General features: G+C 36.3%; 1 protein-coding gene across 1 annotated transcript; it reads right to left on the reverse strand.

The window, feature by feature from the left end:
• Positions 1-1,578: 1,578 nt before the first annotated feature.
• On the reverse strand, positions 1,579-19,936 carry LOC127952483 (myosin light chain kinase, smooth muscle-like). Its single transcript, XM_052550961.1, has 17 exons — positions 19,611-19,936; positions 16,724-16,873; positions 14,965-15,117; positions 12,574-12,786; positions 12,157-12,192; positions 10,593-10,720; positions 10,355-10,508; positions 9,528-9,836; positions 8,515-8,614; positions 7,932-8,135; positions 7,585-7,802; positions 6,662-6,785; positions 6,408-6,560; positions 6,184-6,316; positions 2,615-2,699; positions 2,299-2,421; positions 1,579-2,216 (listed from the first exon to the last, which is right to left on the reverse strand). Exons 1-17 carry the CDS (start codon positions 19,765-19,767, stop codon positions 2,002-2,004), a joined length of 2,655 nt encoding a protein of 884 aa, XP_052406921.1. The 5' UTR covers positions 19,768-19,936; the 3' UTR covers positions 1,579-2,001.
• Positions 19,937-24,732: the final 4,796 nt, after the last annotated feature.

The raw sequence follows: 24,732 nt of genomic DNA on the forward strand, positions 1-24,732 counted from the left end.
GTTCTTTGATTGAGTTCTGCTGGTTATTACATCTTTTCTAAAAATGTATTTCAGAAGTGTAAATGGCTAGTTCACCCCTGCTGTGTAATATGCTGTTTCCTATAAAGCTACTTTAAAAAGCATTACGGTTTCCACAAAAGCAACTGTTACAACAAATCAGCATATTATAATGATTCCTGAAAGAGCATTTGACACTGAACACTGGAGTAATGATGGCTGAAGAATCACCTTTGTCATCACAACAATAAACTACATTTTAAAATATATAACAATAGAAGGTATTTTAAATTTCATATTTCATAATACCACTGTTTTTACTGTATTGTATTAATAAATGGAGCCTTGGTGAGGAAGAGTCATCTTATAAAAAATTGAAAAGGTCTTACCAAACCAAATATTTTAGTATGATTTAGATATCTTTTAATGTGTAAAATAAACCAAGTTCAATGTTTACAAGACATCACAGTTTTATTTGTTTTTCACATGTCGAGTCAATGAAAAAAAAAGTTATTTAACAAACATTTTTTCACAAAAGTTGCGATACATGCATGACAACAAATAATGTAACAAATCTGAGAGGTGCAAGTGCACAGTTGAAATGGTCCTTTGTTCAAGCAAAGCCAGTATTCATATTTTAATATCAAGTATCAAGCTACATCTCCTGTAAATACACATTTTCTTCAGACTGTTACAGTGGATGGAGGGGTGGAAGGGTTACAGTTTCTGTGATTCAGCCAGTATTGAGACAATGTCCAGTGGAGTTCTTCTTATAATAATTTTCATCATAATAAAGTATATGTTAAACAACGTTCAGCTAATGCATGCAGTTTTCCATCTGACTGCTCTCCCCCAATCCAGCAGGGTGTAAAAAAAACAGCACACCTGTAAAAATATATTCATTCATGGTTTGAAGATGAACCAAAGCCATGCAAGTTTGGAACAATTTGAGGCTGACAAAAATGCTTTGGTATCAGAATTGATGAAATTTTTTTTTGTATCATTTTAATTCAAATGAGGCAAAAACTTGATTATGATTTTCTAACAAGTGAACAAATTGTGGCACTGAATTCTTAAATTTGTGTATGTCATGTGTGGAGCTCATAGCAAAGCATAGAGCAGTTTAGAGGATCTCAGTGAAGTTGATAACATCAGATACAACTCAATTGAATGGAATGACTCTTCACAGACTGATGAAGATCAAACAAGCACCTGCGCAGATTAATGTGTACACAGTTTTTATTATTATCATCAATTCAGCATTTTTATTATCAAATGTGTGTTCTAAAGTCTGCTTCCAAACAGCCTGTTTGGACATTACTAGCTTTACATTAAACATGTTTGACATTTTAATATTGTCCCAAGTTGACACAACCTTCACTCTCCTGGATGTAAATTAATAAGACTGGGCCACATTGATTTCCTTTTGTCATATCTTAAAATCATGATGAAACAGAAATGAATAAATGTAGGGCTGGGACTTGGTCAAAAAATTATAGACAGATCTGAATATATGCTTGCAGTCGATTGTGAGTGAATTTAAGCAGACTAAATGAAGAAGTTTGACATTTCACTGAAAAGTTAAGAGTTATGCCATATTGATTTAATATTATAAGGGGAAAAAACTAAAATATGCAGGGATGAAATGTTCACAACAATATTAATATATAATAATATAAATATTAATGCATTTGAATTTTCAGTTGATGCTGACTTTAAACAGTTAACTAAATCTATTTAGACTCTCATTGGTTAAAATGGAGCTGTTTGTAAATATATGTATACTTATAAGGTCATACAGTGATAAAAACTATTAACAGTCAATGACATTAAACCAAAGTCCAATAATAAAACAACAACAACAAATAATAATAAATGACAATAGCATCAATTAGCTTTTTAAAAATTAAATTCACAATTATATTGCCATTGTTTGCATCAGTGTATTTTAATCTGTCTGATGTGTATTTATGTGACTTTTTTATGCCATTATGATTTCATGTGTTAGTCTTTCTGCTCGACAGTGAGAGTAGCAGAGCACAGTGCCTCCCCGAGTACATTAGTGGCTTTGCAGGAATACAGGCCGGTGTGGTGCGGAGAGACGTTGTCTAGGGTGAGAGTACAGCTGCCGTCCTCCTCATAGACCACCTTCACACACTCCTCCTGCAGCTCCAGCTGCTCCCCGGCCTTCAGCCACACCACCTCAGGGTCAGGGTAACCTGAAACACAGACAGACGAAGCTGTGGTTTCAGGAGAGACTTCTCATGATGGACTATAGAGAACCCATCTGTGTGTCCTAACCTGAGATGAGACAGGAGAGCTGTGCGCTGGAGCCCTGCGGGACAGTCAGGTCAGACAGAGTCTTACTGAACTCAGGTTTACTCTGAAGCTTCAACTCCAAAGACTGCAGTGCCTTCTCTGTCTCTATAACAACAAGAAGCAAGAACAATGTATAACTGACCTGTAAAAACATCCGTCACTATATAAAAAAGACATATCACAAGACACAGATGTCAGAGATGTCACAATCTTTTTTGGTGACATTCTGTGGTACGGTGTTATACACTGGTTTATGAAGCACATTGATTTTTTCTTTGGTGTTTGATTCCTTTCTCACCATCCACAGGGCTCAGGCTTGCAGAAGCCTCTGGCTTAGAAAATATAGCCATCCTGTTCAGAGCCAGCAAAGCTTTGCCTGTTTTCTAAATACAAAATCATAAAAAGAAGAGAATGAAGTTTGTGCACACAAAAACAATGCAATGGAGTCTGATTAATGAATGTGTGACCTTTATGAGTCATTTGTTCAAATAAATTGGGGAAAAATTACTGATAAGTTAAGAACAAGGTGAATAAAAATGCAATTCGGTGCTGACGTTGTTATTTATACAGCCAAAAAAGTAAGATTTCAATTCTTATAGCTTGTAAATCAATGTGATTCGGTATACCACACCACTTACATAAAATCCATTTAAATATGAGTTGTCCCTCCTCATCTCCTTATAATATGTCTTAGTAAAATTATATTTAAATGCTTAGATTTATGATCAAAGCTCTGTAGTTGTAATTGGATTATATAATGCAACACGATATGATGATTTGGGAGATGTACAAATGGCCGAAACTTTTATCAAATCCTTTGTTACATAGGCCTACATCTGACACAGATGTATGGATAATTACATAAAAAGTTGCTTTAGTCCAGTAAAAGATCATATTTAAATATTAATAACAATATAAAAGTTATTCTTTTGTTTGCTTTATAAAGTTCATTAATGATTCAACAGGAAAAACATGTGGGTGGCTACCTCAAAGTGGACACTTGTAGAATTAAACTAAATGGCTATTTTATTGCTAAATAAGAATTAACTATCAATAAGAGCGCAAAAGGCTTGTAGAAAATGAGTAAAACATTTTTTTCGTCAAAGTTTTGTTTATAATTTAGAGATCTTAATCTTAATACAGAGATCTCTCTGATTTGATCAATACCAGATATGTTGGCTGTGCATGGCCTGTCTTTAACCCTTGAGGGTTGTTCAAATTCACTACCCTTTCATTATGTTCGGGATAAAAACATCTACTAAATTACACTGCTCTAAAAATGTATCAGATAAATATATATATTTTTTCACATTTTTTGCATAAATATATTAATCAACCTCAGTCCTTATCAAAACTACTAAATGTAAAAAAAAAAAATCCAAGATGTTTACTCTTTAATTGCCAAGTTCGTAAATGAAGTCACTGATTTGGGGAAAAAAACACACAAAATGACTTTTCAATATAAAATGTGATTGTGGACTGGATATTTTTTTTAAACCTTTTATCACAGTCTTGGGCATGTCAAAGATTAGTAACAACACTGGCTTTGATGCATTGTTAGTTTTTGTGCAGCATCAGATTTTAATTCTTTCTCCGTCATTTACTGTTCTTGGCTGTTTCTGCCCCATTCACTTCCATTATAATTACATTTTTTGATTGCAAAGCCATGACACCATAAAATTATGCATTCTTGATGGTTGGTGGTTTTCCTGCCTTTTGATGGTGGTGAGAAGTACAGACTAAACAAAAACAAGGTATGTGGATTTAAACACTTGCATGCCATCCTGCTGGTCATTTAATGGTTTGAAGAGCAGCAAGCAACACGAGAAAGGGCTTGACTTGTACTGAAGTTTTAGAAATGATTATGCAGCCTGACCCCCTCCAGCGAGTTGCAGTTTATTTGAAGTTGCTGTTGCGTTTTGGTTCATAATAAATTATGTTCATAAATCTGATGCAAAGCAGATTTTTTTACAGAAAAAAATGGAAAAGTGTATCACTGAAAGATTTTAAGGTTTTAAACTGGCTTTACCATCAAGAAAAGACAAGCATTTCACACAAAGGCCATCCTTATTTCTCACCATCAAAAGGCAGCAGGTGTATAAATACACTTACTTTGTTTTTGTTTACGCCATGTAGTTCTGAGAGCTGATGTGCATATTTAGATTTTCTCAGATGCATCAAGGTAAGTGCGCAAAGGTCTCTCTCACACACACACACACACCTTGCAATGGCATAACGCATCGTCCCTGGAGTCACACCTCTGGCAGGCTGAAGGAAGGGGGTTGTCTACACGTTGGTGGAAAATTACCGTTTCTCCCAATCCACCCAGATCCAGGATCCTCTGTATCCTCCTCCCCTTCAGTGGAAGCAGGAGAGGATGATGAGGGTGCCACAACAAAATTAGGATCTGACTCCCCTGAGTCTGTGGTGTCAGAGGAAGAAGACAATACATCTTGCAGCTCGCTGGACAATCATTTCCAAAACTTCGGTACAAGTCAAACCCGATCTCATGATGCTTCCTGCTCTTCTCACCCTCTTCTTACCATCAAATGACCATGGCATGCAAGTGTTTACATCCAGTTGTTTTTGTTTGGTCTGTACTTCTCACCATCAAAAGGCAGCAGGTGCATAAACACACTTACTTTGTTATTGTTTACTCCATGTAGTTCTGAGAGCTGATGTGCAAATTTAGATTTTCTCATATACATGAAGGTAAGTGCGCAAAAGGTCTCGTCTACACTATCTCCCTCTCTCACACACAATATAATATGTTGTTATACTCCATATAACTCCATATACAAACCAGAAACTACGCTTTTATTTATTTATTTTATTTTTTATTTTTTGCACAGACCTATCTAAAGGGTAAATGGTGCCTTCTAGAGATCAACTGTAAAAGTTTCAAATTTTACCTCTTCCCAAAAGGGAAAACTACCAACCTTCAAGATAGAATGCATGATTATATGGTGTCATGGCTTTGCAATCAATAAATGTAATTATTATGGAAGTCAATGGGGAGAAACAGCCAAGAACAGTAAATGAGGGAGAAAAAATTTAAATCTGATTCTGCACAAAAACTAACAATGCATTAAAGCCAATGTTGTTACTAATCTTTGACAAGCCAAAGACTGTGATAAAAGGTAAAAAAAAAAAAAACTCCAGTCCACAATAACTTTTTATATTGAAAACAATTTTGTTTGTTTTATTCCTCAAATCAGTGACATAATTTATGAACTTGGCAATTAAATAATACAAATATTGGATTTTTAAAAAACAATTTGTAGTTTTGATCAGGAATGAGGTTGATTAATAGATTTATGCAAAAAAAAAATGTAAAAAACTTTTATCTGATAAATTTTTAGAGCAGTTTAATTTAGTGGATGTTTTCATCCACGAACATAACGAAAGGTTAGTGAATTTGCCCACAGTGTATTGTTGAGTTTTTGAAAAATTTGCATTTTCCCAAAATATGTGTAAAAAATAAGATTCGTCACCAAAAATCATTCAATTTGCTGAAACACAGCGAAAGTTGTGGCCAAATTAAGACTCAAGATTGCCCCCTAGTGGACGAAAACGTCCCCAACAACGCATAAGGGTTAAGAGCATGCGCTTTATTGAGCGAAACGTAGCTGTCCAAAAATACTATTGTGTCTAATTTTATTTCTCAGGCTGTCGAAAAACTAACTGATTACGTTATATTTGAAAAATAAGAAATGTTGCCTTATTCCGACTGAAATCGTACTCTTTAAGTATATGTAAACTCTCTCGACTGTGCGTAACGTTACAAGTAACAACATGCAGTTAATTAACCATGCTAATAACTGCTAGTTAAATCAGTGATGTCTGTTGTGCTCTTTTTTAAATTACCTTCCACTTCTGCCTAGTCAAGAATCTCTTCATTTTGTCTTTGGAAAGGTTTTTGATGCTGCTGCTGCTGCTGTCTACACAAGTATAAACCAACCAGGAATGAGCCAAGGCTTCTTCACATGACATCCTGCGCCTGTCACAAAATTCAACGCAGAGTTATGAATCCGTGTGTGGACGCATTAGTGTGATGTGTGCACGGAAAGTATTCAAGTATATGAATGCACCTGGCATCTTTGCTGAGCAGAGAGCTAATGAAATCTTTTGCCAGGTCTGTGATATCTTCAAAGCTCTCCTCGTCAAACTCCCACTGCGCTGCTGTCACAAGAGCCAGAGTCTCCGAGTCACTCTCACCCTGGAACGGAGATTCACCGCTCAACCTTCAGAGAAAAAAATCAGATTCACATCATGTAATGGCATTTTTTTTTTTTTTTTACCACAAGGGAGCAGCAAAAACCTAAGTAACAGTGTTTGTGCTCACAGGATGTAGCAGATGACCCCGATGCTCCACATGTCAGTGGCCAGACAGATGGGCTCATAGTTGATGACCTCTGGAGCAACAAATTCTGGAGTGCCATGCATCACCTTCACAGGTGTGTTAGGATCTACGGTATCAAACAAACATTCACTGTTAGAGTTATTAAAGCTTTTAGTAGCTATAATTTTCAGTATTCATTTTAATTCTAGGTTAATTTAGTAATTTTAGTAATTATTTTTATTTTTATGCTGTTGTTGTTGTTTTGTTAAGTTGGTAAGCTATTACTATATAGGTTAGAAATATTTCTCTTAGTTTACTTTCATTTATTTGCAGTAATTCATTTTTAGTAGTTTAACTTAAACATAGTTCAGTTAGTAGACAAGGCATAGTTTGTCATTTTTGTTAAGTTGAAGCTTTTCAGCTTAATGTATTTACATTTTATTTTATAATAAACCTTGTTTAAATGAACAAAACCTAGTTATAATGAAAATAACCCTCCAAATATTTCACTCAGAAGTCCCTAACACGTTCTGTGTATCAGCACACCATGGTTATTTGCTATATACCATGGTACTAAAATTTTACCATAGAAACATTTGCATAGACAATACTATGAAAAATACCATGGTATCACCATCATTTAGATGAAGTATAGATAAACATGATATTAACATGGTATTGTGTTCTTTCAGTTATTGTGCACAAACTATCACTTATAAAAGCACCTTATTATTGTATTATTTTTATTTTTATTATATTAATAATATTAAAGCATGGTAATATATTTTATTCAATGTTAATATTTTGTATTTATATATTTATTTCCTTTTATTCAACTTTATTATACACAGCGCTTCTCAAAGTCCGGACTCTGGTATAATATACCATATATTGTTGTGTTGACAATATCATGAGTAGATCCGTACCCAGCTTGCTCGCGAGTCCAAAGTCAATGATTTTGATCTGAATCCCGGTTCTGTCCACACACACGATGTTCTCAGGTTTGAGGTCCAGGTGGACAATGTTTTGCTGGTGCATGTACTGAATCCCCTCCAGAATCTGATGCATGTAGCCCACACTGGACACTTCGGTGTGCTCGAAACTATCATCTACAATGCGCTCAAACAGCTCCCCACCAGCAACACTGCACATACACACACAGATCAACCTGTGTAGCTGCCAAACATTATAACAGCTCTATTGAAATGAATGCATTGAAACTGTTGGTATTTCTGAACATTTTTCTAAAACATTGCACATGCAAGATACTCACTATTCCATCACCATGACCATCTCATCCTTGTTATCATATGCGGCAAGACACTGCACGAGCTTCGGATGGTGTAGGAAATTCATCAGCTCTATTTCTTTCCTCGCAGCCTCTCTCTCCTTTGTCCGGCGACCTTTGTAGAACTTTCCAGCACGAACTCGGCCCGTCTCCTTATGGGTCATTCGAAACACCTGGCCAAACTTCCCTCTGAGAAAGATTCAGAATTAAGCATGCAATTATGCGTACAACCTCAAAGTATGTGACATTTAACGAATCATTATTGCTCAATATCCTAATTTCCTATTTATCCAGTTCTTGAGAATTAAGTGAACCTGATATGCAGCTGTTAACCATTGTTTTAACACCTCTGAAAAGTATGAATTAAAGGTTATGAGTCATTTCCAACGAAATTTACAAAACATAACCCTAGCTTAACCTGTGGTATTTATTTGCCTTCTTCTGGCAATCAGAATCAAGTATAGGGGTTGTTTTCTCTTTTTGATGCATGCACGTTTTGTTATACTTGACAGGTCCTGAAATGTGAGCTATGAGGCCTGCTAAATGTGTGTTTGATAAGGATACTTACACGCCGAGTTTTTCCTGGACAGTATAGTGGTCAGCAAGTTTATCCACAGTGTTGATGGTCACAGCCACATACTCCACGGGTTTCTCTTCACAGGGCTCTCCTTGGAAAGACAACATACTTTAATTTATCGTGGGACCTCAACACAAAACTCTTAGATTGCATACCCTTTGGCAATGACTTTAAACATGTTCTTCCTGTTTACAATTTGGTTGCCGAGCCTTGTTCCCATAAATTGTGGGAATAGATTATTTTAAAATTAGAAGCCAATTGAGTGCTGCATTAATAAATATAATAAATAGCAACTGATCTAGCCTAAAATATGCATTACAGGAATAGTTGACCAAAAAAGGAAAACTTGCTGAACATCTATTTACCCTCAGGCCTTTCTTCAACTGAAAATATCTGGAGATATATATTGTTAAATCGCTTGCTCACAAATTATAAAAACATCACAGTATGAATAAGTTGTTAAGTGGAAAGCTGTGTGTTTCTAAGAAACAAATCCATCAATAAGGCATTTTAACTTTAAAACATAATCCATAATAATGCTTCCTCCAGCAAATAAAAAAGTCTCACATCAGAATCCACTGACATATTTCTTTAGACCCGTTTTGGAGCGTTTTTGCTCGTAAACTGTGCTTGAGCTGAGCATATTTCTCTGTTGATTGAGATAAGATTACTTTTACATTTGAGGAAGCAATTTTAGAAACAGACGACTCGTCGTTTAGCCTGTAGCAAATGTTTGAAGTTAAAAACATCTTGATGGATTTGAGTCTTACAAACATGCAGCCTTTTACTGAGGTTTTTATAGTTGTTTGGACTCTCATTCTGACGGCACCCATTCACTGCACAGCATACTTTGGTGAGCAAGCGATGCAATGCTAAATTTCTCTGATGAAGAAACAAACTCATCTACATCTTGGATCGCCTAAGGGTGAATACATTTAATTTTTTGGGAGAACCATTTGTCATCAAAACTTTTATATCATAAAAAAAAATCTAAACAACCTCACCTGGGTTGTCCATCCTGATTGGCTGGGACTCTTGGCTGGGTTCGCTGACCCCCACAGCGTTACAGGCCCTGACCCGGAAGCAGTATTCTTCTTGAGGCTGGAGCCCTGAGGTCACCCTGAGCGAGGTGCTCTTACACTGGGCTGTGAGCTCTCTCCACTGGCCAGTCCCACATGTGCTTTCACAAACTTCCACCACGTATCCCGTCACAGCACTGCCGCCATCGTAAGACGGCCCAGACCAGGACAAAACCAGAGAGTGAGGGGAGAGGACATGCACCACGGGACAGGAGGCCGGAGGCTGAGGCAGGTCTGGATAAAACACACACACATACCAATCATCAAATGTTATACAGTTTTCAAAAACACTGTATGTAATAATTCCAGAGACTGAGTGTACACAGACTATTTCTTTATTTATTTAATTGAGATTTTCAGCATTTAGTTTAAAATATGTATGCTTCATTTTCAAGAATATCAGGAATATTTATTTCTCCATTTTACACAAACTGTGTCATTTAATTTAAAAAGTCAAAGAAATGAACTGTTAGGTAAAATTTTAAATATATTAATATTTTAAAGTTGCAATGGTGTGGATGCTAATATAGTTACCGATCTTTATATTTATTATTCTTTGTGAATGGAACTTTACATTTTTATTTCACAAAAATATACAAATATATGTAAATGTATTAATCAAAAACATGTCAATCAAAAAATGTTTATTCATTGCCTATATAAATAGCTTTTTTTGAATAACTTACAGTAGATCTGAGCAATAGAAATGAGCATCACAACCCAAATGACAGCTGAGGATAGGCTGACCTTACCAATGACATTCAGGGTCACTGTGTGTTGGGCTGAACTTTTGCGATCTCGTACAAATATTGTGTAACGTCCGGAGTCCTCAGGAAGGGCTTCAGAAATCACTAGAGAGCTGCTTTCATTGCAGGACTCAATATGAAACCTGGAGCTTTCCACCACCTTCAGAAAGACACAACATTATACACACAGACAGAAGGACCAACAGAATGCAACATGTCTGGATTGTGTTGTGCTCTTATGTACATCTTTTTTGTTATAGACCCAGCAAGAAACTACAGGAGGGCTGCCTTTGAACACACACTTCAAACGGGCCGTCTCTCCAACGTGCACCTCCAGACGATCTAATGGATCTACAAACTGCAGAGGAGGTGCTGTAAACACAAAAACACATCTTTAATGTCTCAGCTATTTTGTCTACACAACAAAAGGATTAAATAGAGAGAAAAGGGAGGCCTTTGCTTCACATATTTTATTATTTCATTATTATCAATTTCTCAGAATTTTAAAAAAAGACTGTATGTTTATATTATCTTATCTTATATTATCATATATTATATTATATTCATAATGATGAATAAAAATGCAAGAAAATATATTTAATATAAACAATATAAACATAATATTCTTCAAAACTTCAATTAATTACAATGATTTGTAATACATTAAATGTTAATTTATTAATCTTTCACACAAAACATGACTTTTTCATTATACAATCAATGGCATTTTGCCTTCTCTCATACTAAGAATGTTATGGGATCATATTTTCTTGTACATTTATGCATTTGGCAGATGCTTTTATCCAAAGCAGTTTACATTGCATTCAATATATGTGTTTTTTTTTTAACCCCTGACTTTTGGCATTGTCACCTTGCTCTGTTTGAGCTAGAGGGAGGCTGCGGCATATACTGTGTATGTGATAAATACGAAAGCAAACTGAAACTACAATTATACAAATCATCACACTCAGCTGAACTTGACCAGCTAATGGCTTTTAAACAGACCTATTATTAATACAGACTGACCACAGACAGCAGTGTGTTTTACGTGAAAGATCAAATTACTGAAAGAAAACAACCATCATTTAGTGCTTAAGTGCCCGGCCCAATTACAAACAGAAGTACCACAGAAAATATGAGACCATCTTCAAGTGACATTGAGTATTTTGGTGCAATAATATGAGAAATTCTTATGTTTATGCGTCAGGCAGGCTGATCAGTATATGAGCAGATTAAATTGTTTATCTCTCTGTAAGTTATAAATGCAGACACAAAGGATTTAAATTAAAACACAATTTAATGTTAAATGTTAGGTTTTTTGAAGAATATTTCTTTGGACAAAACAGATTACAGTGTTTAAAGGGAATAAAGCCATTCCTAAGGTAAACATTAGTTGTCAAGACACAAAAGACTGTTTCCTGTATACAACACTAACAGACTCTGAAGGATCCAGACAATCAGGAACCGAGATCAGTGGAGTAAAACACAGACGGCCCGGAGCAAATGACTCCTTATTGAAGCAGGTCACAGCGGTTATACTTTAACTCGCAATTTACACAAAATGCATTAAAGCCATGGTGTTATTAGAATATAAATGAAAGGTGTGGGTGTGGGAGGCTACGGATCACATGGCCTTCAAGAAATGAGAGTCACTTGAAAGAATCCAAGTTACAGAAAATCTGCAATTCGGCTATTACTGTAAGTTACAGTTTGAAGGACAAAAATAAGTAAATATTCTGAGTCAAAGATTAAAAAAAAAGAGCAAAAGTAGAAGTGAAATTGCAGGACAGACATGATGATGATCTTACCTGTACCTGAGCTGCTTTTTCTTTTGACATGCACCTCTGTAACAAGACACAGAAATATGTAAAGAATCTGGTGTGGGTGTTTTTGTGTTAAAGAGCATGCATCAGATCATATCACATAAGGGAGGAGTCAAGTGATAAGGTGTGTATGTCTAAGAGAAATATTAATACACATTAAAGAGGAAATGCTCAACATAATACCATTAGTATGTAAATCGGACAGGAAATGCTCTTTGTATATTTGTACATTTACATGGAATAATTAGATTTTGAATAAAATGGTATTAGCCAGCGACACCACCCTAATGACAGTGATATGGGAGCTTTGAAGGAACAAAAAGGTGCCATGCATTAAATGACATTTCCTATACTTAAATGCAAGAGATTACTTTGTTGGTAGGGCCATTGTTTGTGACATACCTCTCTTGAGTGTTGGAGAGCTTGTTCTAGGACTTCCTGTTTGAGGTGTCTGTGATGACTCTGGGCCTTTTAAAACACTGATGTTATCTGGGACGCTCTGAGAGGAGTTTAAGATCCCGCTTAGCATCTCAGGAGTGTGAGGATGAGAAGAATTGGGATGAGAGAGAGATGTGTTGGCAATTTTGTTACGGATCCCAATGATTGTTTCATAGTCTGCAATTGATTCAGTATAGTGTGGTTGCATGAGGAGCAAACGAAAGTGAATTATTAAATCAGAGAGAGAGAGAGAGAGAGAGAGAGAGAGAGAGAGAATGATATTAAACAAGGTAATTAACATTGATAATCCTATCAATTCACACCTCTGTATATGATATAAACAGAAACACCTGCATCGTGCTAGTAATGTAACTAGTGCATATCCACTCTTAAACAGTGTTGGGGGTAACACATAACAAGTAACGCAAGTTACATAATCAGATGACCTTTTCCAAGTAACTAGTAAAGTAACGCATTACTTTTTAATTTACAAGAAAATATCTGAGTTACTTTGTTTTCCAATTTATTGACTGACAAGTCTCCTGTCCCCATATCGGGAGAAATCGGAAGTACAGAGGCGTTGTGTGCTCTGTGTGAACATGATGGTGGCACAGAAATCACCATTATTTCAATACAAAAATGTGTTTGATTATAATGTACTGGACTGTTTTGGTGCTTAAAACACAACCGAGTACAGTTATTTTCTACTTAACTGTAACTGAGATATTTGTGAATTAGATCGAGTAATACTGTGTGAATATGACAATTTTGTATTATTCCTCAACGCCAGGTAATTTAATAAAGGGGTTAACTATAGCTTTATTTCTCATTCAGCTTCTCAAAACTCCCAAATCCAAATACTTTCTCTCGAACATTGCATACTCATGGATGAGACGTGCAGATGGTGATAAAAATGTGAAAAAGGCCGGAAATATACAGTAGACATACATGCTAGAATATAAAATGAGTTATTTTATGCTTTTAAATGGTTTCATTTTCGCATATTTTCTAGTATCGTGTAGTATTGTGATCTCGAATTACAGAATATATCTTAGTACATGCATTTGAGAGACGCTCTTGTGTACTGGGTATAAGTGCACAGTTTGCAGCTTTAATCGCCTTTTGGTAATTTCATGACTTAGCTGACGACAGAACTAGGTGCTCATATTTCTTGTGCGGGTTATTTACGATGAAGTGATATATAGAAGCCACATATTTGCGTAGCCTACCGTTAAAGAGTGTGCACCGTGAGCACAGTAAAACGGCTGATGGGACAGGACAGGAGATTGTGTTTTAATGACATATAGTCTAACAACATCTCATCAGACCGCAGTTCACAGTTGTTCTACTGAAGCTTATTTGGCTGCTGTAGTTTTTCCGCGCTCGTGTGACTCGCGCCTGACGCTGAGGTGAGGCTGAAGTGCACGTTTGAAAGTTCTCTGTTTGATGTGATCATGAAGAGATACAGCGGTTCAACATCTTAATAAATGCTTTTCTTGTCGAGAAAAAAAAAGGACAAAAACTGCAGTTTTAAGTGGGGTGCCAATAATTCATCCCACTCTCAAAAAAACGGATTAAATTGCATTTAACAGTGAAATGCAAACTTAGAATATTACGCAAACCTGCAATAATTAAAGATGTTAAATAACACAAATGTATCTAATCCCATTTTATTAACTAATAGATTTGCTGCTGACCTTTGATGATCCAGTTCATACTAATACTAATAAGCAAAAAAGACTTTAGATAAACTAACAATTGTGATTCATTGTTTTTTTTTATTGCTGAAGAGTGTTGAAACCTTCCTTCTGTGTTCTACTGTACAGACGTGAATGTACTTTTCATTCAGCCTAAGGTTTATTCATTACACTCGACCTTTCATTTACATTTGCTATAAACAGAAATTCTTAAATTCAAAACAATTAAGCCCTGCTCATTTTTAAAAAGTAACGTGCAAGTAACGCAAAAGTAATGTAACGCATAACTTTCCATAAAAAGTAACATAGTAACATCATTAGTTAATTTTTAGGGAGTAACGCAATATTGTTATGCATTACTTTTAAAAGTAACTTTCCCCAACACTGCTCTTAAATATAAAGGTGCTTCACGATGTCATAGAAAAAGCTATTTAGTCTTAATGGTTCCATAAGGAACCTTTGTGTTTCACAAAGATTCTTTGTGGTGAAATAAGGTTCTTACAAAAAGGTAAGAAAGAGATGGTTCTTTAAAGAACCATTCTTTGTGGAACCAAAAATGGTTCTTCTATGGCAGTGCTTTGAAGAGCCTATTAAACACCTTTTTTAAGAGTGTATGCATATGGCCCCATATGTAAGTTGAATTTGAGTTCATATTTACCTCTCACACACACTGCTGCACTGCTGGATGTTTTTCCTGCTTTGTTTTCGGCCACACATGTATAAGCCCCAGCATCCTCTGGGAGACATTCCCTAACTACCAAAGTCACCACTCCTCCCACTAATGAGGATTCTCCAAACAGCACAGGCTCACCTGAAATGGTTGTGGTACAAATGGACAGAAAGAGGGAGACAAAGCAAGAGGAGGAGTGACTTAGTGGCTTCACGAAGAGATAGAATTCTCAAAGTTTTAAAAACTTGAAAATAATGTGTGTTTGTAGTTGAAATGTGTGGGGCCCCCGTAGCAGGAAACTGCATATGAAATCATAACAAATATTCATACAAACACATATTTATGTATTGAGCCATATATCAATAGTTAAAGGGTAAGTTCACCCAAAAATCTAAACTATGTCATTAATAACTCACCCTCATGTCGTTCCAACCCCGTGAGACCTCCGTTCATCTTCGGGACACAGTTTAAGATATTTTAGATTTAGTCCGAGAGCTCTTGTGATCTTTTTGAACCAGTTCACCAAATCGAACTGAATCATTTAAAACGGTTCGCGTCTCCAATACGCATTAATCCACAAATTATTTAAGCTGTTAACTTTTTTAATGTGGCTGACACTCCTTCTGAGTTCAAACAAACCAATATCCCGGAGTAATTAATGTACTGAAACAGTGACTGAACTGCTGTGAAGAGAGAACTGAAGATGAACACCGAGCCGAGCTAGATAACGAACAAAACATTGACTCGTTCTTGAGTCAAGAACCATTTCTGTCAGACGCGTCCGATTCGTGAACCGAGGAGCTGATGATACTGCGCATGTGTGATTCAGCGTGAACCAGACCGACACAAAGAGCGTCTGAACCGAATTGATTCTTTTGGTGATTGATTCTGAACTGATTCTGTGCTAGTGTTATGAGTGCGGGTAAACCGAAGGCTTGAATCAAGGGCAATCATCGCAAATGACGCCATTATGTAGAGCGCAAAAGAACTGGTGAATCGTTTTCTTCAACTGGTTTATTGAATCAAACTGTCCGAAAGAAGTAATGGTGATCCGAAAACTGATGAGTCAATCTTTTGTTCATTATCTGGCTCGGCTCGGTGTTCATCTTCAGTTCTCTCTTCACAGCAGTTCAATCAGTGTACTGTTTGGGTACATTAATTACTCTGGGATATTGGTTACATTAAAAAAGTTAACAGCTTAAGTCATTTGTGGGTTTATGCTTATTGGAGACGCGAACCATTTCAAACGATTCAGTTCGATTTGGTGAACTGGTTCAAGAAGAACCGTTACATCAAATGATTCGTTCGCCGGATATGACAAACTGCTTTGTTTTGAACTCTTTATCACAACAGACACGGAAGAGAAGACAATGATGAATAAAGTCGTTGTTTTTGCTATTTTTTGACCAAAATGTATTTTCGATGCATCAGAAAATTCTAACCGACCCTCTGATGTCACATGGACTACTTTGATGATGTTTTTCTTACCTTTCTGGACATGGACAGTATACCGTACACACAGCTTCAATGGAGGGACTGAGAGCTCTCGGACTAAATCTAAAATATCTTAAACTGTGTCCCGAAGATAAACGGAGGTCTTACGGGTTTGAAACAACATGAGGGTGAGTTATTAATGACATAATTTTAATATTTGGGTGAACTAACCCTTTAAGGTACATTATTCTTACTCAGACTGATATGTTTCAAGCAGCAAAATCAATATGAAGAAAAATCTCACTGAACTCACCATTATGAAGCCAGGAGACACTTATTGGCTGGCTCCCTGTGATAGTCCCTTTCAGTGTGATGTCATTTCCTTCATCAATTATACAGTCCTCAAGGGGCTCAGCGAAAAGGGGTGGATCCAGACCACTAGCATGGCTGTGTTTACTACTCACTAGCTTGACAGAAGAAAGCAGAGTGAGATTAGTCATATATATATATTTTAAAGTGCAGTGAAGTATGGTTTTTGAATTTCGATTCATAGTAAGAGGCAACAAAGTGCTGTTTTTATGAATGAATCATTAAGATGATTACTTCCAACACACGCATTCTTTGAGGAATCAAATGATTCTATGAATAAATCACTGAATTATTCACTCAACCATCATCATCATCATCATAATTCATCATTTATTATCTCCATAAGGAGAAATTTGTGTTAAGCAATCAAGGTCTAATTGACAAAATTATGTGAGTAATGCCAGTGCTATTTGTTGAATGGAGAATGTTGCTCCATTCTGTAGATTAATTTTTTTTATACAGGGAGCAAAAATATACAAAATACTTGCCAAAACTTTGTCTGAAGTGTAAGTTTCTCAATATCAATTGTTTATTGAACCCTTGCATAAAATCAGCATCACACATACAAGTCCTGAGGGTGATATTGCTTAAATATAATACAAGTCAATACACTGACAATGCACTTCTCTGCTGTGTTCTGTTCCAGCTGCACACTGTTGTAAGCATGTTTTATGCATGACTAATAATCATGTTATTATGTTTAAACAATGGGAATAAGATCATGTTTGCTGTATGTGTTTAGTAAATTAATTTAAAACCTTAATATAATGATATAGATGATACTTATTTCTGCAATCGCAAATAACATTCAAATGGACTTGTGAGTCATAGACTTGTATGTTTAACAATTAGTTCACACAGGAAGAAACAAGTCTGATATAAATGAAGAGAGCAGCTGAAGAGGTGTGTTTGTTAATAGCTGCTGTGTTTCAACATCCTCGCTCTCACACCTTCCGTCTAGAAACACCAGAAACAGAAGCACCACATAAAAAAAATGACAAAAAGCAACAAAAATATTTATAAAAATAAATAGAATGAAGCAATTCTAATAGCAAACGTACAACAAAACTAACAAAAGTTAACTGTGACTCAGAGTGAATTGAAATCAAACCACAGGCTTGAAATAAACTGTGATCTCATCTGACACTCCTCCAACAAACCTGTTTCTGTTTCAAATACTGCCACTTACTGTAGCTTTCATACAGGGCTGTGGGCGGAGCCTTGTATAATATTACTAACCTCCCACAAGCATTTGTGTTTAGTAACTTTATATATGCCAGACCCATTTTTTTTGTATTTTGTATTTGTGAAGCTGCCTCATGTGGTCTTCTTAATCTCATTTAGCTACGGGAGGTACAACATGTCATTTCAGTTCAAGCAACAAGTCATTCTAGTCCTCTCTGCTGTATTAACATGGGACCAAACGCTTTTGTTCTCACTGACCTGGTAGATCACATGATCTGCTGTCTTTTGCCCTGGCCTAATGTAACCATGTAATCCTCATTTGTGCATGCAAACAAGTATTTAAAATTTTTTCTACTGTTGTTCTGGCAACTCACTGCATTGGAAAAATAAAGTGGTGACTTTAGTTCTCTGAAGAACAAGCTGAAATGTTTTAATTTCATTCTTTGTACTTCAGCTGTCTTGTATCAGGTGATACGATCTAAGAAATGAAAGGAAGGAACTGCAGTGTTGTAATTGTGCAGTTAGAGAAGAGCACTAGCATCAAACACACACAATGTCCCACACAAACCAATGCAGAAAACAAAAGCCTGCTGTTCAAATTAGCAAGGACGGAATTTCCTGCCAACAGTGACCTCTTGCCTGGTCAGCAATTTGCATCATGAGACAGATAAGAAGATACAGCGGAGTTTCAAAGTCTGAGACCACTTTAAAAATTGTATTTTTCCGCCCCATTTAAACCTGGAAATGCACAGAAAGCTTTAAGTTTGGGAACATTTCCTCTTAAACAAAAGAAATTAATGATGTAAAATGAAGAAGAAATGAAAATGCTATCTTAGATAACCTTAATGTGCTTCATGTTGCAACATGTATACGACCTGTTCTTACGTTTTTCAAAAATGTTTAATCTAATGAAATAAACCTGACAAATTAAAGTTACAAGTGGTCGTCAAAAATGGGACTATGTCCACTAGGGCACCTTAGAAAACTTTCAAGGATTATTTAAATCATTAAAATTATTGTTACATCTAAATAATCAACATTCTTAAAAAATATATATTTTCTCCTAAATTCTTATTAATTTCTCATTCTTATTGTTTATTTCTAATTCTTAAAATAATAAAAGAAAAGATGTACAGTCATAAACACCTTTTTTTTATTCCCCTCAACAACGGCTGAACGGATTTTGTTTTTAATTGAATAAAAATAGAAGCATTTTTGGACCCTAATATATCAGATATCAGCCTGATAGTAAAAAAACAAATCCAATCAGGCATATCCCATGGTGTAAGCGAACCACAAGGAAGTCAAATTGTCCGTTCAGGATTTCCCCGTCTAAATCTGGCTGAATGCAGTTGTACAGTGAACTCCTCCATCACTTGATTATTATCCAAATGTAGTGAAAGTGTCATTCCTGATGTCTGCTTCATGGACACTGATTATTAACCATGACAACTCTCAAGAGGGCTTGTTTTAAGAACAATACTTCCCGACGAGAAGACCATGTCAACCTCAACATATTTTTACAGTCAAGAATCAAACCAGCTTGCATATACAAACACAAATAGGCTCTCTCGAGCATGCAAATACTGACAGACACACTCACTCACAAAAGCCTGTGTGTATCTGCAAGAAATCTCCAGACTTGCCTGCATTGGACGTCTCTCCAAGCTTCTTCACGGCTGTGGTGATTGTAGGGATGTGTGCAGGTTGGGACACTTGTCCGTTGGACCCTTTTGACTGGGAGCTTGACAGCTGTATCCTGAAAGTGGACACATAGCGTTTCTTCCCGTCAGCAATACTCATTTCTCCTATCAGTACATACCAGGTTCATAAAATCCAAGTCATTTCCCAGCTTTCATATCAGGTGGCTCGTATTTTCTTGTGTCTCTGAGTCTCTGCTATGTTCACATGTCCTTGTCCTGAGCTGTTCTTTGCATCTCTTTAGTTTCTGGCTCCTCCCCGTGACTGAAGCCTCATTCAGTTGGTCTGCAGAACACTGTCCTCTCGCTGGGTTCAGTGACTTGTCACAAACCCCACCCGCAACTATCACAACATTTCACCGTATATCTTTCACTTGGTTTCTTTTCACACAAACTGTGACTGTGGTAAAAGAGAAAGAGAAGTGGTGATGAGAGTGATCCTGAAGAGTAAACTAGTGTGGGTCATATCAGTGATGTTTGTTTGAATGTTTGCTTGAAAAAAGGGAGAAAAAGATACACAAGTAACAGACCAGAAACTCAATTAAAGGTCAAAGGCATTCCCCATGTTATCAGTTGAACTTTGGTTGTCTCTTTTTTAGGTATACATTTTAAAGATGAAAACGGTTCAAATTTTTTTAGCAGCCATTACTCTAGACTTCAGTGTCCTTCAGGAATTATACTAATATGCTGCTTTGCTGCTCAAGAAACACTTCATATTACCAGTGTTTAAAACAGTTGTGCTGCTTAATATTTTTAAACAAACCATGATACATTTTTTGAAAAGAAAGTTCAAAAGTCTAAAATCTTTTGGAATTGTTAACGTCTTTTCTGTCACTTGGTCGAATAAATGTCTTTAAAAAAATTGTAATGACCCCAAACTTTTGAACAGTAGTGTGGTCATTGGACTGCTCTGGTAAATTCATTGATAAGTTATGTACATTTCTATCATGATAACACACTGAAGATTTTAGCATGGTAATGGATGTGACAGTGTTAATGTATTTGGTCTTGGCGGAAGAGATCTGCTACTATGCTGCTGTTGGTTATCGTTGTTATTGTAGTTTATTGCTTCTGCTGCTGCAAAACAAATAAAGGAACATGTTACTGCCAATACATACTGCGATACAGTGCTGTGAGTATTTAAGACATACTACTGCTGCAAAAATAGCATACAATGCAGATCTACAGTGGAGGGTTTCAGAGGAACTCTAAAGTGAAAGTGAAGTGAAAGTCGTGACATTTGCCAACTATGGCAACCCATACTCAGAACTGGTGCTCTGCTTTTAACCCATCCAATTGCACACACACAACAATATAGTGATACAATAGTGAACACACACCCGGAGCAGTGGGCAGCTATATCCAGCATTTGGGGAACAACTGGGGGTTCAGTGACTTTCTCAAGGGCACTTCAGGTGGTAGGAAGAGAGCACTGTTCAGTCACTCCCTCCACCTACAACCACTGCCACCACCGAGACTCGAACCTGCGACCTTCAAATTACATGTCCAATTCTCTAACCATTTGGCCACAGCTGCTCTCTAACCATGTAGTGAATGCTAACTAGTCATTTATATGTAAAGCAGCTAGCTCATTGGCTGTGTGTTCAACATGATCCATTCAGCTTTTGCCAAGTAGTTTAATGCTGGGAATATCATCAGTTTGTGTCCACGACTCATCAGCCTGCACCACCCAGAGTCTCATGACAGAACTGGGCATCTGTGTCAGTGATGGGATGTAAATGTGAGTTCATTCTAACAAACATTACAGTGCTCACTGGGTTTTATTGAGTCAGTGTGAAAATAAAAGTTATGTTTCCAAACAGGCAACATAGTTTGAACTATTGATATTTGTTGGATCAATCTGAACCAGCCATTAGGCCAGAGAATCAAAAGATCCTAAAGAGTAACTTGTATATAAACGGCATTTTAACTGTATGCATTGCACACCAGACATTTTTAAGGAGTGTGATGAACAAAAAAATCAGTGTGAAAATCAAATAGGTAAACTGAACAAAACTCCCTTTCTCATCTGTGTGTGTGTGCAGTGGTATGTGATGAGGAGCTGTTTGCTTTGGACATGCCAGTCCACAGAGAAACCCAAACATCCCACTACAGACCTTGATTATGTGAACAGACTCAGACTCATTTGAAATCAATAATGCAGAATAACAGTTTAACTGTGTGTGTAATATAAAAAAAAAAGAGCTTTTTTTGTAGCGAGTGAAGTGATCCGTTAACGGTTCAAGGAGGTATTGCACAATCAGCTCATCAAAGGTCTGGTATTGTTCTTATGGATGGAATGTACACAGGAAGATCCTGGAATACAACCCATGGATAACTGAAAACAAAAAACAAAGCATCTGACAAATAAATATTTGACATGACATGGAGGATTTGCTTTACGCTTCCAAAATGTTGTAAAGTGACAGTACTTTCTGCTTTGAAAAGAAACTGGATGAACAAGTACAATTATTATTAATTAGTAATAATAATAATAATTATTAACACTTCTACTACTACCACCAATAATAATAATGTTAACATTAAAAAAAGAAAGTGTGGAAACAATGTTTGTGCTTGTAGACATAATTTATTATTGGACCAAAAATAACTATTAAACCGAGTGTCTTGAGAAATAAATATGAATAAAGATCAGTGGGCTTCAGCAGTTGCCATAAACAAATGATATGACATTGTAAAAACCTTGAAATATGGCTGCCGTTTTCGTTAATTTACAAAAAAGACTGAGACTTTTGCACACTCTAGTGGAAAGAGTGAGGAATGAAGTGTGAAATCGTCTGACAGTGTGTGTGCACGGAACAGCATTTGGTTTTTTTAAAGACCTGTGACCTGAATGAAATCTGAAGTAACTCTGATGTGGTTCTTCAGTAGAGTTATCTGACACACACCTGTGCGCTCCCATATTGTCATGAGCATCATTGTCTTTCCCGTAGCTTCTATTGACTTTTCAGGTGTACATGGGCTGAAAACCGGCTCCTGCTTGGATAGGTAGGTATAGCCAGGGTAAATAAATAAGGAAGAATGAAACAAATGTCAGAATCCATTAAAAAAACACAATACTTTTGATGATGAATGATTCTGAAGGCCGTTTAAAAATGGTGACGTGACATGCAGTCATTATATTGAAGGCGATCTGTGTAACTAGTCACTGATTTACTGTGGTTTATTTCATTTGTGCATTCAGTTGTATTTTCATGTGTTTCCTCAGAGTCTGGCTAAAATATAAAGTGTTGTAATTCTCCACAGCTGTCCTCATGTGCTGAAAATACTCCTATTGAAGTTTCTCTTATTCATTCAGAGTTTCAACACTTCAGTGACATATTCAACACAAAGCAATGTTGTATATTTCCTTGTATGGTTTCCTGTGGTATATAGAATCCAGTACACAAAGATTTCCTGTTGATCATTTTGACGTTGCTTTGATTTTCTTTAGATGGGTGGTTAAGACATGAAACACTTCTGGGAAATTGAAACTCCATCTAAGAAAACATCATTTTGATAGATCATTTTGGAGGTCTTGTAATATTTTTTAATAGAAGATTTGTATCTAAAAAAATGTTTCCCATACTGCAGGCTCATCAAACTAACAAAAGAAAACTTATCTCATTCTGTTTTTTTTATTTATCTGATTAATAGAAAATTATGAATATGAACTTGATGACATAATGAAAGGTTTGCAGTCTTATTTTAATAATATTTATAGTTTGGTTAATATTTTATTCATATTTTTAAATGTTAATTTACAATTTGTTAAGAAATTTCTTTATGTGCTTTTGTCATTTATTGTTATTTTTTATATTACCTTTTAGATTTAATGTATTTTTATTTCAGTTTAGTTTTTCATTTACCATTATTAATTTAGTTGCCAAGGCAAAGTTTCTAATTTCATTAAATTATCATTAAGCCTTTCATCTTATGTTTACATTTTAGTTTAGATTTACAATTTTTTATTTCAGGTTTATTTAATTTAACAATTTTTTTTTTTATATATAGTTTTGTTTGAAGTTTGGGATAAAGATAATAGACATTTTTAGGTATGGTGCCTCTATTAATTTTAATAGACTTCAGAAAGAGATAGAAATAATAACAGAGGCCATCAGATGGCAGTGTTTCTATGTTAACTCTACTGTAAGTACAGCAAGAGGGACCTTCATATCATTTTACATGTTTGCAACAGTTGTTTCATGGATGTCTTCAGGCAGTTGCATGGATTTTTTCTCCCCTGTGCTCACTTCCTGTTACACAAACTTGCTTTTTCTTTATCTTTCTCCCTCTTCTACTCTTGTAACTTCACACTTTTCCTATAACTAAAGCAAGAGCTCCCATTAAAACAAGCAGTCTGACTGAACTAGTTTTCAGAGACTCATACTGTAATGCTGTGTGTGAGACTAACCCTTACCTTCAATCTGGGGCCTCTCTCTGGGCAGGTCCCAGATGGAAGTGATTACTCTGGGAGGGAGAAATTACAGAGCAAATGTACAGCCCATCAACTTTACACACACACACACACGCACACACATACAGACACACACAGACATACAGACGACAAAGGCAAAAACTGCAAAACTCCCCCTCACTCTCTCTTTCTCTCTTGGTGCCGCCATTTTGCCTCCAGCGGTATATTTTCACTCGGCTCTCTGTCGGGACAACTCGACTATATGCTAGCCACCTTGTCTCTCCTCCTCTCCTCTCAGCGAGCATGTGTGGGTGGAAATGGGATTGTAAATTCCTAAGGATGAGCCATTTTAAAGGCCTCTATTAAAGTCTTGACGCAAAGCGACTCGCCTGTCAGGAGCCAGAGCCGTAACTCATTACCTGAGGAGAGGGAGATAGGATTCACATTACAGCTCTGCTCTGAGCCCAAACCTCCACCCCGGGTCAGCCATGCCAGGTTACAGGCCCCATTTCCACAATGCAACACAGTCACGTCCCCAAGAAGCGTTTCATACAAATACAGGGACTTCACACCAAACTGCCATCCAGCTTTCACAGCTAAATATCACTTTCACGTTTGTGCAAAAGAGCATAATTACCACAATTTGACCAA

Source organism: Carassius gibelio, chromosome B3, assembly GCF_023724105.1.
Source record: "Carassius gibelio isolate Cgi1373 ecotype wild population from Czech Republic chromosome B3, carGib1.2-hapl.c, whole genome shotgun sequence".
In the NCBI taxonomy this organism is placed as follows: Eukaryota; Metazoa; Chordata; class Actinopteri; order Cypriniformes; family Cyprinidae; genus Carassius; species Carassius gibelio.

Coding starts and splice junctions, on each gene's coding strand:
- LOC127952483 (XM_052550961.1), bottom strand. CDS start 19,767: ATGAGTATTGCTGACGGGAAGAAACGCTATGTGTCCACTTTCAGGATA. Junction 15,118..16,723: donor TGTCTCCTGGCTTCATAATG/GTGAGTTCAGTG, acceptor CAACCATTTCAG/GTGAGCCTGTGCTGTTTGGA. Junction 8,615..9,527: donor AATCAGGATGGACAACCCAG/GTGAGGTTGTTT, acceptor TGTCTTTCCAAG/GAGAGCCCTGTGAAGAGAAA.